General features: G+C 40.4%; 3 protein-coding genes across 3 annotated transcripts; 1 reads left to right on the top strand and 2 right to left on the bottom strand.

The window, feature by feature from the left end:
- The first annotated feature begins 279 nt into the window (after positions 1-279).
- ttc22 (tetratricopeptide repeat domain 22) lies at positions 280-8429 on the top strand. The gene is made up of 7 exons (XM_036570262.1): positions 280-843; positions 1479-1534; positions 2530-2645; positions 2960-3078; positions 4351-4512; positions 5461-5613; positions 7637-8429. Exons 1-7 carry the CDS (start codon positions 280-282, stop codon positions 8162-8164), a joined length of 1698 nt encoding a protein of 565 aa, XP_036426155.1. The 3' UTR covers positions 8165-8429.
- A 2220-nt stretch (positions 8430-10649) lies between these two features.
- On the bottom strand, positions 10650-14996 carry ttc4 (tetratricopeptide repeat domain 4). Its single transcript, XM_036570261.1, has 11 exons — positions 14884-14996; positions 14217-14333; positions 14001-14118; positions 13620-13781; positions 13357-13434; positions 13102-13226; positions 12107-12193; positions 11773-12017; positions 11445-11529; positions 11230-11312; positions 10650-11131 (listed from the first exon to the last, which is right to left on the bottom strand). The coding sequence occupies exons 2-11, from the start codon at positions 14316-14318 to the stop codon at positions 11029-11031; spliced, it is 1188 nt and encodes a 395-aa protein (XP_036426154.1). The 5' UTR covers positions 14319-14333; positions 14884-14996; the 3' UTR covers positions 10650-11028.
- A 1057-nt stretch (positions 14997-16053) lies between these two features.
- On the bottom strand, positions 16054-19492 carry pars2 (prolyl-tRNA synthetase 2, mitochondrial). Its single transcript, XM_036570260.1, has 3 exons — positions 19351-19492; positions 18217-18800; positions 16054-17138 (listed from the first exon to the last, which is right to left on the bottom strand). Exons 2-3 carry the CDS (start codon positions 18772-18774, stop codon positions 16257-16259), a joined length of 1440 nt encoding a protein of 479 aa, XP_036426153.1. The 5' UTR covers positions 18775-18800; positions 19351-19492; the 3' UTR covers positions 16054-16256.
- Between the last annotated feature and the right edge of the window lie 309 nt (positions 19493-19801).

The raw sequence follows: 19801 nt of genomic DNA, 5'->3' as shown, positions 1-19801 counted from the left end.
TCCATGATGGCAAAGCAGGCATGTCAATAAATGTGAACAAACAAGCATGATTGTTCACACACCTCTTTCCCAAACCTGAAACATTCCCAAATCTTCCATTCACATACAAGCAAGCTGACAGTCATTGTACAAGAAACAAGACAGCACTTGCCAAACCACATGATTCTTCACTCCTCCAAACCTGTATTTCCTGTCCTTCGTACGACACAATGACATTTCGAGTACACGTCCATGTCCTGGCGTTAGTATCTTCGTGTCTATGAGAGCGAACAGACGGCCATGGAGGAGTGCAGCACAGAAGAGGACATTGAGGCCCTGATGGAAGGCCTGGCTTTCATCCCTGGACATTTTCATCTTCTGCTTCATCTGAATAAAGAGCCTGAAGGACCAGAAACCCTCCGCCAACGTGACACCCAGTTAAAGCAGGAGAGCCTGCGGGCTGAGCTGGAGGCTGAGACTGGGAGACTGCAGTATGCTGTCCGAAACATGCTGGGCCTGCTGGCCTATCATTTGGACAAGCTGGACACAGCTGAGGAGGTTTTTCGAAGCATCTGCCAGGAAGACTCTGGAAATCTCAATGCTTGGGCCAACCTGGCCCATGTATACGAGCGGCTCAACCGTGAACAGGACGAGAGTGAGTGTCTGGAGCGGGTGGCCGCTCTCATGGACCCGGAGACAGGCGAGGACCAGCCAGACTGCAGGCTCAGAGCAGCCCGGTGCTTGGCAGAACAGGCTTTTGCCCAGCCTCATGATGTGGAGCTGGAGAAAGAAGAGCACCGTCAGGAGAGACTGACAACTGCACTGACCCTGTATAACCGTGCTCTCCACTACGGAGGAGAACTGGTGAGATTCTGCCAATACAATTAAAAAGCATAGCCCTCTGAGTAAAGCACTGTGCTTTTCGTGGTAAACACTCTTAAAAATAAAGATGCCTAACAGGTTCTTGGAATGATTCCATAGAGGAACCACTTCCCTGAAGAAGCTTTCAGTGAATGATTCTTCAAAGAACCAAAACTGTAAATGAGATGTGCAAGTATGAAGGACATTTTCATTCAAAGTTTAGAGAACCTCCATATAATGTTCTATACCAATTAAAGGGTTTACTTAGAGCCATTTGTTCAAGCCAAGAACCAATTAGTTTCCATTATTTTTAAGAGTGTAAATGAATTTTGCTTTTAATTTGTTTTATCTTACATGGAATCCCAGATAATGAAACCTAAATATTTCTATATTATACAGATATATTGCAGTGTGATATATAATATGAGCAAAAAGCTATTAAGTGCACAGGGAAGATATAACTTAGTAAACCTAGCCAACTATAACTATAAATGTAATGTAACAGACGCTAAACTGTACTCATATACACACATCTAAACATACTTAAATACACAAGCACACGTAACTGCTTTTATACATTTATACCTATAATGTAGTTAAGATTTTCACGCATTTGCTTTTTTTGCTATTTGTTACAGGTACCTGCAGAAGAAAAGTGGAACTGGTACTTCAAAATGGCAACAATTTACATAAGGTCATCTACTTTACACTTTTATAGTCACTCTTTAACCATAGGGGCATACAGTTGGCTAAATTTACAAAACATCAGATCCAAAAAAGTTGGGACAGTCTATAAAATTCTAATGAAAATTATGTGATTTGTAAATCTACTTTACAAATAAATAAATGTATGCTCATTCTAAAACTGACATCCTCAACTCAAAAAAGTTGAGACGGGGCAATTCAAAAAACATCTTAAACATATGATGCGACCATGCTTGGGTGTAAAAAATCCAAGATAGGCAAGGATGAGCAAGGATGGGTTGACGCTCACCAAAAAATGTGTCAGTGAATAATCCAGCAGTTTAAGAATGGCATTCTTTAATGAGCGATCACACAATTTTTATGTATTTTATCCTCTACAGTGCATAATATTATCAGAAGAATCAGGGAATCCTGAGAACTCTCATACGTACAAAGCAAAGCCAAAGAACACAACTGAATGCATGTGACCTTTGATCCATTAGACAACACTGCATTAAAATCCAGGATGCTTCTGTAATGGATATCACCACATGGGATTGTGAATACTTTATCAATCTGTTGTCAATAAACACCATCCATCGCTGCATCCACAAATTTAAGTTAATACTGCTATGCACAGCAAGCTCATCTGGAAAGGACTGATGCACAGTGGAAACGTGTTGTGTTTGGACAAGTTAACCTTTCTCCTGGTCAAAGAAAGAAAGTATCATTCAGATTTATACAAGTGTGAAGTTCAAAAGCTAGGGTCTGTCATGGTACAGGGGTGTATTAGTGTTCAGCATTAACGCTGAATGATATATACACGTTTTAGAGATACATATGCTGCTTTCTAGACAATATCTTTTTTAGGAACCGTCCCAACTTTTTTTTGAATCAAGGTTTACAATAATAGACTATTACAGTAATACAGTAAACAGACACAAAACAGCTCCTCCTAATCTCCCAGACAGGAGACATTATTGCAAAATCTACTTGCTTTTACAGATTATATGGTATTGTCAATGATTCCAAGGATTTGGAGTATACGAGGCTTGGACACTACAACAAAGGCCTAAAACTGCTTGCAGAGACACTGAAATCAGAAACAACTCATCTCAAAGGTAAAAGCTGTCATCAATCACATCTATGTCAATTGTGTTTTGTTATGTTCAGAAACAAAACAATTTGCCTTTATTTTGATCAGTTAATGTTTTGAATTTGCTACAGTATCTGTGTGCCTTAGTAACTTGTGGCTTTTCACAGCCTATGTGATAATTGCTCCATGATCTCATGCAGTCAATCGAGAGCAGGTGTCATAGACCTGCCTATCTGGTTTCTAACATCAGTTCGCTCCCCCTGCTTCTTTCAGTTCATGTAAGTGATCACAAACATCTGTCAATGTCTTTATGCTGACTAAAACTGCCTCTGTATGTAGCGCTTGCTTGGTGTTACATTGGTCTCATGCTGGAGAGGCAAGAGGAGTTCTCTACGGTTCCAATGGCAATTCATGACTGCGGCCTGTCTGGATCTGACCCACTCTCATGCTACGGATCGGTACTGTATATCAGAAGATATAGCATTTGGATAATTTATTGATAAGGGATGCACTGCTATGGTTTTACAGATCAGAGCACGCTGACCCAACAGACATGAATAAACACTAACATTCTAATCACTGTAGTTTTTAAAGAAAGTTCAAGGGAAAAATAAAGTGTGAACGGGGAGAACATTCTAGAAGAGTTGAGTGAGGAGAACAATCGAGAACAGTTAAGTGGGAAGAACATTCTAGAACAATTTAATGGGGAGAACATTATAGAACAATGTAAATGGGGATAACATCCTAGAGCAGTGTGAATGGGGGAGACCAGTGTGAACAGTTGAGTGAGGAGAACAGTCTGAAACAGTGTGAATCTGGAGAATGTTCTACAGCAGTGTGAATGGGGATAACATTCTAGAACAGCTGAGTGAGGAGAACATTCTAAAACAATGTGAATGGGGAGAATGTTCTAGAGCAGTGAATGGAGAGAACACTGTAGAACAGTGTGAATGGGGAGAACATCCTAGAGCAGTGTGAATGGGGAGAACATTTTAAAGCAGTGAGAGTTCCTTACTCAGTGTCAGCTCCTAACTAACTGTCAGTGTGTTCAAAGGTCATCTGCGTTGCAAAACACGTTCAGATGTTTTTAGAGTTTAACTGTTTTGCCTCAGGCCTGCATATAGTTTGACAGTGTTGCCCATGTTCTGTATCGCTGCTGTTGGAACAAAACCTTATATCTCAGTTTTTGTCGTTTTTTAAGTTTTTGATATAATTTGAAAATGCTTGTTGCCCTTTACATTGTGTGTAAATTGCGTGATGAATGGACCAAAAGAAACGGCCCAGAATTACTTAACTGAATAACATTACTGATTACTTCCTGAACAAAGCAATCTCAAAGTTACATTACTTTTATGTTACTCTCTAAAACCCAATTAATTGGAAGTTCCTAGCCAGTAAAAGCAGCACAAAAATAGCTGCCTTGAAATAAAATCTGAAACACTACAATGTAATACTTGCAAAGCTAAATGAAAACTGGGTCTGGCCAGTGTAGACCCTTGCATCACTGAGATCTCTATCCATCAGTTTATTTTTAACATGGTCAGATGCATTATGCGTAATTAATTGTCTGAGAGACAACAGATGTCACCAAAATTATTAGGTATTTGGTTTAGACTGTAGTGTATTACAGTACTTTCTTACAGGAAAACGTTTATTATTATGTCACAGTACCAAGTTCAGCTAGGACAGGCATTGTAAAATAGTAAAATCTTCCCTGTCTGTCCTTACAGGGTATCAAACTGGCTACAGATGATGCATTCACATTAAATCAGCTAGCCAGTGTGTTTTTTCAGTCAGGCAAGCATGAGATGGCAATGGGCATCTGTAACATGGCCCTGAATGTGCTGCCTGATGCAGAGCTCAACTGGCAAGCTTACTGCACCCGGGCAAAGGTAAGTAAAACCCTCAAACACCAGCCAGCCCATCAACAACCATCTAGTTCAGTAGGATTTAATTTATATAAAAATCAATGATTTTTTATTTATACTTTGGACCACACATTGGATTTGAGGTCTAATGTTCTATTTTAAGTGTAAAATGTAGAAAGTCAGTTTTAATTCCAGGCTATTCACTGACCGCATAGGAATCACAGGCCTGTGTCTGGGGACCAAGAGTAATTGAGCAACTGTCTGTTCAGTTGTTTGTGGGCCAGCTGTGTCACTGCATTATTCAGTCATGCATGAGAGAGCTAATGCTTGATTGAAGACTTGATTGCAAATATGGCATTTGCATGTGTTGCTGTTAACATGAGGACTAAGAGAGAATTAATAACAGTACAGCAGGCAATCATGAACCTGAAAGATCAGAATGAATCAGTCAGAGACAGAGACAATAAGTGTGTGTGTCAGAATTAGGTGTGCCATACTCAACTCTAATCCCCTGATTTAGTACATTGTTAAGAAAGATTAAGATATATTTGAGTCACAGACTTTAGACAGTAATCCACTGCAAAGCATTCGCAGCCAAGTACTAAACATGACAATTTTACTCAAGATGTAAGATTTATTTAACATTGCCCAGTAACTTAAAGTTCTCTGCAATGATTTTGATTGCATAAAAAGTAAGTGGTTCACCCTGTGCAGATTGAGAAACCTCATTATGAGGAACATACTGAGCTGAAGTACTGAGCCAAAACAACAACAGTTGTACCCAGTTTTTCATGGATGCACTGTAAGGAAAGCTCTAGTTATCTGACAAATCAAATGAGGGGTTATATTTAATGCTTAATTTGCTTCATTTGCATTTCCCTTTATACTGTAAGCATTCTGTTAGTCTAAACAGTGTCATACACACTGAACAGCCCATTTTAAAAAAGCAGTTGTTTTCCATACTCTCCCCAGCTTAAGGTCACAGCTTATGTGAAGGCCTTGGACAGAGCTAAGCAAGGACTGGATGGCATTCCTGACCGCCAGGACCTGAGAGAGGCCCGCGCTGACCTCGAGCGAGTCCTGAGTGTCCGGCCCTGTCTGAGGACGCACCTGGAGATGGGACAGGTGAGACAAACGGAGCAAAATAAATAAAAAAGATCTCTTCAGACACTGAACATCATGCATTAGGTCAGTGTTCATGGAGCTTGTTAGCTGCTTTGTTGGACCATATTAAAAGACCATACTAGAGCAGAGAAAACACCAAAACACTCAGGGGAGGTGTTCTCCAGGACCAGTACTGGAAACCACTGCCTTGGGTTACCTCTTCTGTTGATCATGTGTTGTATAGGAGTGTCAAACTGAGATTTTGGAAGGCCAAAGCCCTGCAGGGATTACGGTTTTCCCTCTAATGCTGTTCATGAATTCTCATGAAGTTCTTTATCAGCTGATGAGTTAAATCAGGTTTGTTTAAAGTATAATGCTAAGCTCTGTGGCTAATATATTGCCACAGTGAATCTTTGTCAACAGATTACCTAGATTTTCACAATAATTTTTTGTACTAGAAGTTCTGCCAAAAAATGCCTTTTATGCAAATGAGACTCATCTACCTAAATATTCATCGATTTGAATATTGGAAAATTAAAAAATGATGTTACAACTAAAACGTTTATTTCATTGTGAACAGTTACACTGCAGAAATAGGACTTTACGGAACAGCTCATTGAAATCTCATTTTTTATTGTTTAATGAAGAAAAGAAAAACATTTTTTTAATTTGTATAAAACATTTTAAGTTAATTTTGAAGTACAAAATCTAGTATACAGCAAACCCAGTTATGAGCAGTATACTGGGGTATCCTTCTGTAATACACTTTAGAACATGGTTAGTTCTTAACAAGTAAAATTTCACAAATGCAAGTCCTCTAGAAACTGAGATTTTTGGTTCTGAATGTAAAGGAAAGGCTGATTTTCAGGAGAGTTCTGAAAGAACTAAAGTTTGGGTGGAGGATCGCGCCTGAAGCACCTTCTCCTTCAAATCTAAAAAATTCCATATCTACATTTGATTCCTGTGATAAAGTTTTCACACCACATCATCACCTCATCTCCTCCCGGTTCGTGTCTATCTCTGTTCATCAATGGGGGGTCCTGCCTTCTAGTAGAAGCTGCCCAGAACTCCAGCACGAGTTCTTAAAGTTCTCTCCCCTCCTGAGCTCACACATTGTATATTTCAAGCATATGTTGAAGGCACAGTCAGAATTAGCAAAAGAAAAAAAAAAAAGGTAAAAATTACCCTCAGAACTGCATTACCCAGTAAGAGCTCAGAAAACATGCACCATTTGTGGGAATGTTGTTATTAGTACAAAGGAATATTTGTATATCCTAGTTAGATTCTACAAGGCTTTTCAGTGGAATGTTTTAATAAACATAGTAAATTCTGGAACATTTTACAGTTAGATACGAGAATGTAAATTCACTAAACACACTGAAGTAAATGTATTTCAGCTGAATTTTGGCATTTTTATGACTACAGTTCAAGAAAACATATTATAGATGCATTTTTTTTCCAAAAAATTGAGAAAATGATTGACAGGACCAAAATTCTTCCAGTATAATCCTACATAAAACTAGGTGCCAAATGCAAAATGTCTTGGAAGAACCACTTTTTGTTCCCTAAAGAACCTTTCAATGGATACTTCTTTCAATAACTATTTTTGTAAATGAGATTTTCGTGCCAGCGTGAATTTTCTTTCTAAAAAACCTTCACATAATGTTCTAGGGGGAATCTTTAAATTGGTACAGAACATTTACATTTCTTTCTTCAAACATCATTCTTTGGTAAACCACAAGAGGTTCTTCTACAGCATTCCTCAAAGTACCTTTTGTGGCACCTGATTTTTTAAAGATGTGCACTTTTAGTAGGTATACAGTTATACTCACTTATATTACCCATCTGTTGCTGCACAATTTATCAGCCACCTTCTACCCTATACATAAATGGAAAGGGACAACCACAGGTCCACCACTGACCAGATATTGGGTGATGGATCATTCTCAGCTCAGCAGTGAGCAGGCGTATGAGTGTATCAGTCACAACAGTGCTGCTGGACTTTTTACACAAATTGCCTACACTCTCATTTCTCCTCCCTCAGGTCTATTACTACATGGGTGTGGATGCTCTGCAAGAGAGCCTAATGGTGGACGAAATGGCAGTCAATCAAGCTTTGGTCAGCCTGGCCCAGGCTCTGCAGTGTCCACTGGGCTCTACTCTGCCAGAGCTGCAGCTGCTGAGGGGCCGCTGCCTGCTGCTGAAGGGCGAGGAGCAGAACGCCATAGACTGCTTCAAACGAGCGTTGGAGCTGGAGCGGCCTGCCAGTCAGGAGCTACGTGCCCTGCCCTTATTGCTGCAGGCCCTGCTGACTGCCTTCTCTCAGAGCACAGGAGACGTGAACCACATTATCGCCCAACTGGAGGAGTGCTTACAGAAGGCTGAGGAGAGACACGGCACCGGCCCAGTCCGGGCAGAGCTCAAGCTGCTGTGCCGGACAAACACGGAGGAAGTGGCAGAACTGTCCAGGGAGCTGGTGAAGAGGGGCAAGCTGGGCATTGTGAGGAGGCTGCTGCAGAGCGTACAGCCTCAGGGTAAAAACACAGTGTTGGGCAGGTCTCTGTCTGTGTGAGAGGAAGAGGAGGAGTTGCAGGTTCCTCCCAGTGTGAGAATATTAATGCTGATATGGAGGCTGTAAGGGGACCTTTCATAAGCATACTGGATTAGAGTTCATTCACTTTTGGAACAATACTGACTTTAAATATAATGACAATGAATGTACAGTAGAAGGGCTACTGACCTAGGACTTATGAGTTATTGTGAAATATTTATAATATAATGTATATAATATGATATGTAATTAGAACTTGCTGAACTTGTGAAATAAAAAAAAAGCTCCAAAGAAGTTCCATTTTTTGTGTTGTCATGCTCAGATTCAGTTTCACATACACACTACAGTAATGCAATTCCGTTCACTATTCAGCCCCAACAGAATTCTAGAGCACTCTTGTGTAAAATCCACGATATATCAGAGAACTTGTAGAGTAACTGTCATAAACCGGCTGTGGATATATGCACAGCTATGACCGCTTCACAACAACTGAATTGCGTATTACTATGCCAAGGCACGGAAAAAAAAACCTTCGGCTGTTGATGACTCTGGTTCTGCTGGCGCGGACCACCGAGTATACTGATGAAGTAAGAACCCGTTTTTGTTGAAATTGAGGGACTTACAACTTGTGTTCTTAACTAGAACTAGACTGGTCGGCTAACTAACTAGCTAACAGCCTAAACAACTCCTTCATAAAACGCCACAGACTTGAATTAAAGGGGAACTCCATCGATTTTGCTAAATTACTTAATCATTCAACCGTTTAGATGTAAACAGAATCATTCAGAGTAGTTTGGTGTGAAATGCGCCTTTCTAAAGAAATGTGCCGAGTCAGAATTATTCACCATTATAGGAACCAGACGTCTGTATGTCTACACTGTATCACCATTTTATCTGCTATCCAAAATGACCAGTGACCTTACATGTGTCTTATAAGGTTTTACATGTCACGCTGGTAATGGTAAAATAGTGCTAAATTCGAAAAAAATAAGTTTTTGGGTGCTATTTTTTCCTTATAACGCCCTGTATGTACCTGTCTGCCCTGCACGCGTTTTGTGTTTTTGGGTTGGCGGCGTTGCGTCACACGGTGTCAGCAAAACTCAGAGCTTATGTGAACAACGTTATTCATCAGAGGAGCTGTGATGGATCACAGTTGCACGTCGCTGCCGCGCGCCCATAAAGTAGTGAGCAGAGTAGCAAGTAGTTTGTTGTTAACGCCGTAAAATTCCATTCGCCCTGGGTTCTTCTGCTTTGGCGCCGGCGCGTTCAGTGTCTGTCTGTCTGTCTGTCTCTCTCTCAAGCCGCAAGTTATTTGTGTATTCTGGTTGAAATCGATTTGGCACTACGACAGTCTGTAAACGGACCTTATCAATTCCCTCCACACACTTTGTCATCTTCCTAAAATAGGTAAGAAAACTGTAAAAATAAACTGTACGTAAAAGCTGCTGTTAGTGTTGTATCCGATTCGGTTCCCCCTCCAAATTCACGTTCCCTTTGACAAATCAGGTCCTCGGGCGCGCGCATTCCCTGAACAGATAACAACGCCAAGCCACACTGGAACTACGGAAAGCGAAAAGGTTCAAAAAAGACTGAATGGCCACGTGTTTTCACCCAAACCCCAATATAAATTCACACAATATAATAAAACATAATTGTGATTCCGTGAAAAATATTATTTTCAATTCGGGTAAACAGTAAACAATCGTACTGATAAATACTTTTTGTACTATTCGTCGCCGATTGGGTGAATGCAGCTGCCTTACAGCCCTTTATTGAAACTTTTGCTTTCCGTAGTTCCAGCGTTGCTTGCCGTTGTTATGCAGTCGGTGCGAGGAACCTGAGCGTGTCTTGCTTGTTCTGTGTAAATTTTAAATTTCTCTCGCGTTTGAAATGTGAGCAAAGTTTGGAAATTTTTGACATTTCACACCAAACCAATCTGAATGACTGTTTAGAACTCAACCATTTAATTAATGTAGAATTTTTGAAAAATTGGTGGAGTTCCCCTTTAACTAGCTGAGGGACTGACACTAGCTGGAAACTGGAAACACGGAGATCACCGGCTAGCTAAGTTGTTTCATTTAGGCTATGAACTATCCCTATACATCGATATAAAAAACGTCTCTGGTGTCTTGACAGGTCAACATAATTATTCTGCTAAATACCTATCTCAGTCTCTTCCCAGTTAAGCCTTAAAATATTCATGCTCTTCATTCCATAATTACAAAAGGAAGCTGCATTCCTGTGCAAAGTCTAACATATTCATTAAATGATTCAAAAACAGGGAAAAAAACAACATAGAATGGAATCTTGTATTGAACCATTAGTCTGTGTACCCGAACAACCCAGAAATAAAATCCACACTATGCCGAAGGGTTTTTTTTTTTATATGTTACACTCAAGTAGTGAACTCACTTTAAGCAGCATTGGCCAACATAAGTTGAAGAAATGCAATAAATACTTTTGAGGGCTGTTTATTTAAAAAAAAAAGTGGAATGCATTTGCAACATCTCATTAAAGGCATTTATTTGAATGACGGTTTAGTATAACCATTATTTTTAATGTATTTTACTACTTGCTCCATGAGTCAGTTTTGCCTTTCTCAAAGTGACATGTCTTTTGATCTATAGGTTTCGTGTGGAAACTCTCAGACCACACTGAAAAAGAAACTTGGGGTAAAACTACAAGAAACAGTTATGGTCTCAGCCTGGCTATATGGTTTTATGCCACATCAAAGTGTCCTTGAAAAGATCTCTTACCCACCGTTTCCATTATTAAAACATTTTCAGCTTAGTGAATTCATGAGCAGCCACTTATTCAGCACTCTAGTTTGAGAGCTTGGTATAGGTGCTTGGTTAATGACCAATACAGTGTCCTTCCATCAGTCTTCATTTCAGTCTTTGGACTTTCTTTCCTGATAAAAACTGCTTACAGAATGGAGACTCTTTCACCAGCACAATAAAGCTGGGTGTTCCTGCCTTAACAGAGCACCTAGAGGAAGAATAAAAGTACCAATCAAACAGGGGCATTCTATAGTGCTTTTCGCAAATAATCAAATCAATGAATCTACATGGACAAAGAGAAAATACCCTGGGTGCCGAAGGACGTTAAGAAGAGACATCTCCAAATCTACCTCATAAAGATGCCCTTTCTCATGGTCTTCAAAAAACAGCTATAATGACAAAGAAATAAATGAGCATGTAGACAAGAACATCATTCAAGTGATTACATGCAAAGTCAAAGTAAGAACCATGTTCATAATGGAAACATTTCTGTGGTTCAACAGCAGGACATCGAGACTAACCTGAAGATTCTGTGGATAATATTTTCTATCTGTGTCCCAGGGAGGCAGTTCCTCTCCAAACATGACCGCCAAGTGATCTATGAAGCTGAGCAAAAGGTAAAAGAGACAGTGTAATGTTTAATAGTGAACAGAGCACTGTGATGAACTCAAGAAAGCAAGACTCACCACTCATTTGTCATTTTAGGTAATACAAGATTTTCAACTGAGAAATAAATGTAATAATAATGTAAACAAAAACAAAACATCAGATTTTATGTGCCATTATTCACAATTATTTCCCACTGAAAGGCCATGAACGATGAAGACTGTTGCGAGATAAATGACATACCTGGAGTTTTCGCAGAAGGCTGAGATAAAGTCAGTCTGTCTGTACTCAGGGTACAGGAACAGCACTGGCCAATGGAGCACACCCTGCTCATCCAGGTGCACATGTGCTCCTGTGGCCTCCTGCGTGCTCAGCCCGTCCAGATGCAGCTCTGCCATTGCTGCTGCAGATACATCAGCTCCATCATCCTCGCTATCAGAGCCTCTGCGCTGAGGCTGCTCAGGTTTCAGAAGCCTGATGCCACGCTCCTGCTCCAAACAGCATCTGGATCAGTCTGACTTACTGGAAAGCACTATGAATGCGTAAGGTATAAAGTAATACAAGGCTCAATACTTACTTTAATAGCAGCTAACAATGCACCTCTCTCATTCCGCTCCTTTTTCTCTTTGGCCTTGGCCTTCCTGGCATCTCTGTCTGCTGCCCTCTACAGCACAGAAAAAGTAGAAATACAGACATTTTACTGAACAAGTGTGCCATAAAATGTAAGAGTGTAACAATTTCAACACAATATCAAACAATCTGACAAAATTACTGAAATGTAAAATTGTACCCCTGCTCTCCTGCAAGCTCTCTTTACCGTCTTTACCGTGCAGGTTTTCATTTCAAACAAGAAGTGCACACCTGATTTCACTCTTTTAATTAGTCAGTCTCAGTCTTTAAACAACTGAGCATGTGTGCTCCTGCTTTGTTGCAATAAAAACTTGCAGCCACACCAGCCTATTGCGGATAAGATTGGACACCCTGCTATACACAACACCACAAATGACCAGGCTTTTATTCTGAAGTGGTTATAAATTCTAGGAGTTGTGATTTTCAGGGGCAGCAGGAAAGGCACTGAAAATAATTCTATTTGTGATCTTTTACATTTCTGAGCCAAACTAACCTGTGCAGTATATACTCAGAGCTCTTCAGCTATAATAAAATAAATAAAATAAATCACAAATATCAAATTTTAATTGAAAGTCAGATCAAACTTGAAAATATGCTCACCACTAGCGAAATTGTGATTTATTTGTTTGACAGGCAGGGATTTTGTAACCAAAATATACTGTATGCACAGTACAAAATATTTACCGTACAAATATACATCACTAGAACCTTGTATCAGCAAGTCATGACCACTCATCATATGTTCACACTATCAGGCTGCTAGCCATCCCAAATAGTATAAAGAAAGAAAAAAAAACAAAAAAAACAGGAAAACATGGAATTACAAGTTTGACAGCAAGATATACTGTATAAAAGATTTGTGTGTTAGTCATAATTATTATTTTATGTAAAGGTGCTGGAATATGGTTTGTAGTTCTGTAAGCCAGTCTTGCCCCAGCCTACCTTCTGTTTGTCTGCTGTGGCTCTGAGCTCCTGCAGTTTCTTCTCGGTAGGCAAAATCCTGAGACCTTCATCACACCACTGCAATGCAACTGCATAACTGTGCAGTTCCATACAGCACTGGGCCCCTACACAGATGTTTACATATTTACAGGTTACATAAAGAACAACTACCAATGTATACTACCCAACTGGATATTTAACATGCACAGAGTTAAACAAAATATAAAACTGGCTGGATAATATGGTGTCATTCACCTCTTATGATGGCTTTAATATGGTCTGGTTTCAGTTTCTTTGCAGCAGTCGCATCATTCAAAGCAGATCGCATATTTCCTGTGGAAAAATAAGGAAACATTTAACTGTACAAACAAATTTATCTAACAAGCAGTTTCACAACACTTCTTTTGTGATCACTGCAGTGCTCAACCTTGTCCACAGAATCAAATTTCAATCAATATATCTTACCCATCCAAAAAAATATTGGCTTTAAATAGCCACATGTGAGATTCTGTTCTTACCTAGATGGAAATGGGCTGCAGCACGATTAGTGTAAAGGATGGCATTCAGATCAGAGTCTGAACAGTTCTTTTTCAGGCCCGCTGTGTAGGCCACTATTGCTTTCTTATAGTTCTTTTCCTTGAAATACTCATTGCCCTCGTCCTTTAGACTCCTTGCTTGCTCTGTTGAAAAAGAGGCAGTATTAGTTCAGCATAGTTAATTGAACAGTAACTACAATTAGTTAAGTTGCACTCACTGGACACTTTATTAAGCCTGGGCATCTACGCTCATTGTACGTAACATGTTAGCCCCCATTCAGGACCCCCAAAGGAAAACCACTGAGCATGTTTTGGAAAGTGAATTATTCCCAACACTGCAGTGAGTGTATAAGCATGTGATACCTTCTGGTGGCCTATCATCATCATGTATAATGGACTGAATGCAGGCAAGCTCAGGGTGCTTCACTGGGTCTATCTCCTCTGGAGCGGTCTTCATGAACATGGGCACTTTGTCAAACTCCTGTAATACAACACAGTAACGTTGTAATTTCAAGATATGAACTACTAGAACCTTTTCTTGTCAAGGAAAAGGACTGAGACAAAAGAGTCACTTCTTACCTCCTCCCAGTTGCTTTCGTTAAATGCATTTTTGTATTTCTGTGTTTTGAATTTCTCCATAAACTCATCCATTCCATCGTCGCTGTCATCCGCCTGAGCCATTGCCTCGCCTGTTAACTACAGTGTAGTCTATGAGAAGATGTACTGCTTTATGGCACTACAGACCTTATTTTATTCCACAAGCTCGGTTTAGAAAGCGCGGACTAATTACACATAATATATCAGTATACTTTAAGGTTAAAAGCACATGTGTGTGCCACACTATAAACATTTACTGCGGTAAACACGTGTCCATGTTACTCTAATACGTCGCTCAAGCGGCTCTTCGAAGCAGAGCTCTCTGCCTCCCCGCCTGGTCTGGAGCCGAGTGGATACAAAAAAATGCTCCGGATCGAACTAATGTAGAGAGCAAACTTTGCGAGTCAGAACCGGAAGACAGCTGTCTCGATGCCTTGCTGTCTGTGCTGTGTCATAAGTTAGGGTCTTAGAAGGCAGCGCTGTGATGAAGACACCTGAAGGCAAGGATACGTCACGTCGTTGCCAAGATACCGACAGCTCACTGCTAACTGTTAGCGTTAGCATCTTTCACGCAGAAAAAAAGTCCTTTAAGAAAGCTAGCATACTGAAATTTCTAAAACCAAAATAAGCATTGTATTTGTACACAAACCAGTCTGTCTTCTCCACTGTGTCAGTGCTGGTGCTTTTTGGTATGTTTTCCCCAACCGCATCGGAACTTACACAGAGGATTATGGGAAACGTAGGCAGCGAATGATACTTCCACACTGCTCTCAAAAAATGACTATGGGGTTTCGTGGCTTAGACCACAGTCCGAGTGGGCAGCTTGTGTAGAGGATTTATGCTGCGTTTGGCATAAACTGGGAAATGGCACTTTTCCCCTCTTGTAAACTGCGCTCGAACGCATCTTTACGAGATGTGACGTATAACGCAACCTTCTACATTTTATATGTAAAAATATATATACCTGATGCTTCTGATATATCTGTCCTTTTTTAACACAGCAAAGAAAACATTATTCTCCGGAAAGTAGAAACACATAAAAGATAACTCTGTTATGGACAAAACCTATATTTCAGGCATGCACTGAGGTGGAAACTGGAGGCCAATTCTGATATCCCTTATGTACATATCTGCAGATGCCACTGAAATTACGCTACAAATGCATTAAAATGAACAAAATGCAGATTTTAGGGCAGCAGTCCAGCATCATGTAAACGTTCTGCTGTTCTGGAGCCAATAAATCTCATATCATTTTGAATATCAGTCAAATCTAAATCTGTCCAACGGTAATTTTTTGGGACAAAATATTCATATTCATAATTGATATTACTGTGCATCCCTTATATATATGAAATAAATAAAAATCTAATAAATAATAAGCAAATAAAATATTACAATGATAAAACATAATGGATAAAAACTGAATACACATACATGAAGAATCCTAGTAATTTTCAAATGCATTATTTTAATACTGGTGGTGCACCCAGGGACAAAAAGACAAAACAACATACAACTGAAGAGGTAATAAGAATATAATAAGTTACATACACTATGAAAATATATTTTCTCTCATTGGGTGAGTGAAACAGGGTAGGGTAACTTTCTGGTGGGCCATATCAAACATCCTCACGGGCTAACTTTGCGCACCCTTGCCATATTTATTTCTATATGTTAATGGATATGTAAAATATTTATTCATTCTGAATCTTAATACTCCCTCAGTGCAGAGAGGTGAGAGAGAGAGCAGGAAACAACAGTCTGTGCAGTGCAGGTGGACTACAGGACTGGAAAAGAGAAGCAATTTAAAATTCCACAGTTAGAAACAGAACATATTTATTAAAAGTTTAGCAGTCCATGTAACATCTCCATCATCAGCACATACAATTACGTACACGATCACCAGTATGTACATAAATGTCCCTTTGAAATATTACATACCCCATTTTAATTGCTAGTACACATACAGACTGTATGTTTTCATGAAAGCAACACACCCCACTGTATTTCAGTTTAGGTAAATTATATTGTCTCTACTCCACTTAAGAGGTCCAGCAGGCCATCTCTGCTGAGAAACACAGTCTCCCCATTGTGCTGACACACTACCTCAAACACTGGCTGCTCCTCCATGGCCTTCTGTCCTACAACCACCACATACGGGTAGCCTAGCCTATTAGCGTCCTTCAGCCGCTTCCCAATGGTCAGCTGAGTCCTATCATCCAGGACCACCTCTCCTTTTAGATTTGGTAAACTGTTTCCTAATCTCTGGACAAGTTCCTCAGCAAGGTGTATAGCTTCATTGGCCTTGCTGCCCTTTTTAGGAGGCAGGACGCAAACCTGATAAGGAGCGAGCAGCCTAGGCCAACGAATGGAATCTTCAGAGGAGAGCACCTCAATGGAGGCGGCGAGGATTCGGGTGACACCAAGGCCGAAACAGCCCATCTCTGCCACTGCAGGCTTGTTCTGCGCATTGGTAAATGTGGCATTAAACACTTGGGAATATTTTGTTCCAAGGTAGAAAGTATGTCCTACTTCAATGCCTTTTGACTCTGTCAGAGGTGCTGTGTGGCATTGAGGGCAGTCAGCTTGTCCTGGTTCTACTGTTTCAACATTAGCAGAGAAGCCACAATTCCCACACATAAGCAAACGGTCTTCTCCTACATCGGCCGGAAGATGAAATTCATGAGAAAGCGTTCCTCCGATGTTGCCGGTGTCAGCCTGCACCTGTACCCACTTCAGACCCAGCCGGTCCAAAAGGCGGCCATAAGTGTGGCACACAGACTGATATGTGTGGAGAGCAGCCTCTTCGCTAATGTCAAATGAGTACATGTCCTTCATGTAGAATTCACGGCCCCGCAGCAACCCAAATTTTGGCTTCTGCTCATCACGAAACTTTCGGGTGACCTGCAAATCACAGTCAAAGCCACATGCAAGGTTCAGACAACATTAAAACAATAAAAGCTGACAAGATCTAGCTATAACGACACCTTTTTTTAATTAGCAAATGCAGCTATTTTAAAGAGGCATTCAGGCCTTAAACTAGATTTGAATGTTATTTGTTGTTTAACGCTGTATTTTGTAGAGTAGCATTGTGTGCTTCAACCTCGCCGCTTTGACAGAATTTACAATTATATATTGTTTTCATTCATCAATGTTTCCTCACTACATCAGACAGCATGCATTACTTAAATACATTGGGAATCCCTGTGGTCAACCAACCCTGTGCTACTGATTCTATCTCTATTCAGTACAAAATGGATACCAGAGACAAGTTTTTTTATCTTTTCAGTAAAACAGAATAAAAATTTGTCTAACTTTAGCTTTTAGCTTGCTGTCTACCTCAAGTGACGAGTCATTTGTGTCACTTGAGGAATCTGTTCTCTCCTTCACAACGATGATTTAGTGACAGCTGCTTTCCTTCTACATTACCCAGCTAACACAAATTTTCAAAACACAGCGCCCCCCAATCCACCTCAAAGCAGTTGTAGTTTTTCAAAAGTTTGCCCCACCTTTAATATATACCATCAAAAGGGGTGGAGGTGGGGTGTTCCTAGGCTTTAAACCAGAAATCTCACTTTAGAGGTTAGGCATGTTTGTAACAGATATATCCAACATCAGTACCTGACCTCACTATGGCTCTCATGTCTGAAACCCTGTCATTGCACAGAGTTATTAAATTTTTCACCTGCACACCTAATTTAACTTAAAGAATTAGAACCTAATGAAGTACTGAGTTTATTAACCAGGTTTGTAAATGGTTGAGCTAACATACTACCAGACATAAAATCACAATTTTATGTATTAACATTTTATACATAATGTAAGAGCTTTTCTGAGAAAATAATGGCTTTCTTGTTAAATAAATTGCTTTAAATACAATTTTATGAAGTAGCCTTAAACTTTTCTTCCAATTACTTTATATGAAATGTTTATAGAACATGCAATCGTGCAGACCAAGAATCTGCCAAGCCATTTCAAATACCTGGTAAAGAAGCAGTGGAAGCTGTCTGTAGGACAGGGTACTCTGTGAAGCCAACAGTTCTGTGACCGCCTCCTCATGCGTTGGGCCGAGGCAGTAGTCAATATTGTGTCGATCTCGCAGCCTGAACATCTCTTTTCCCATTAGCTCCCAGCGTCCACTACGCTTCCACAGCTCCGCTCCGCACAGCGCTGGCATGTCCACCTTCTGTCCTCCAATGGCCTGCATCTCCTCATCAATAAGCCTCACCAGCTTCTCCATGGAACGCAGGGCAGCAGGGAGATAGGAGAAGCAGCCTGGGTTGGAAGGGTGAATGAGGCCAGCCTGCAGCATCAGTCTCTGGCTGCGGCATGTCATGTCCCCCCCTTCCTGGCCTTCGCGAAGGTTTGAGGGCTGGAAGAGACGGGACACCAATGGTGTCGGAGCGACTGGCTTGGAGGGCACATGGACTGAGTGAGAAGGCTGTGGTGTGCAGTGGTGGTTTCGTCTACATGCCCTGCTCAAGGTTCTGGGCAGCAAGGTGTGTAGTTTGTGGTGACAGAGATGCATCAGCACCTCCATTGTAGATTCTGCAGTTCTGGAAAACTCTTAAAGGAGAAACATGAATAATATTGTAATATAGAAATACAGAGGCATTACAATCACTCTCTGAGCACTCTTGGGTCTAATGTAGCCCTACCACAATCACCACAACCCTGCAATAATAATAATGATAATGATAATGATAATAATAATAATAATAATAATAATAATAATAATAATAATAATTAGAGATGGCACAATACCACTTCTTTTTTCCCCGATACCAGCTCCGATATCGAAACCTTCAGTAAAAGCTGATACCGACACTGATCTGACATTCATGTCTCTGTGAGAGATTATTTTAACAGTACTGTTGAAGGTCAGCAAAAGAGGGTGGACTGATATAAGTGCGCTTCAACAGCTGTAATAAGCATTGTGTGAATGACAGTATTACAAAAAGGAGGTCAGTCATACAGAGAGAAGAATAACTCTGTGTAGTGGAGCTGATTCAGTCTGTCAGTCACACTTAGCGCCGAGCTCTCCGTGTAGTTTAGCTCAGAGGAAAGTGAACACCAGCACAGGACGCTCAAACACGCTTCAACAACAACAACCTACCGTGTAGAAACCAATTTGGTAGCTCTTATTTATCTGCAGAGACCTGGACTCCTCAGGCACAAAGCCCTAAATGTGTACGGATAACGCAGACAGACAGACAGCGGGTTGAAATGAACACACATGACAGCTAAAGACAGTCTTCTTCAGGGGAACTGCGCACTGGAGTACATTTAGCTCCCACGATTCATCCTGCCACCTAGCGGTCGGGAGTGTAAACCTGAGCACATTCTTCCATTCATTTATAGCTGAGGGTCATATATATATATTACATTTTTTAATGTTTGAAGATATATTCACATATTCAATCCGATACCAAGAAATAGCAAATCTAATATCCACATATCATCACTGATACCGATCCTTTAAAAAAAAAGGGGGGGGGGTCTTTATGATTTCTACAGTGAAAACCAGTAAAAATGTACATTAAAAACTATATTTGAAAGCTTTTGCA

Source organism: Colossoma macropomum, unplaced genomic scaffold (genome assembly GCF_904425465.1).
Source record: "Colossoma macropomum unplaced genomic scaffold, Colossoma_macropomum, whole genome shotgun sequence".
Taxonomy (NCBI): Eukaryota; Metazoa; Chordata; class Actinopteri; order Characiformes; family Serrasalmidae; genus Colossoma; species Colossoma macropomum.
Note: the sequence above shows the minus strand (reverse complement) of the source record. Positions and strands in the feature narration are given on the sequence as shown.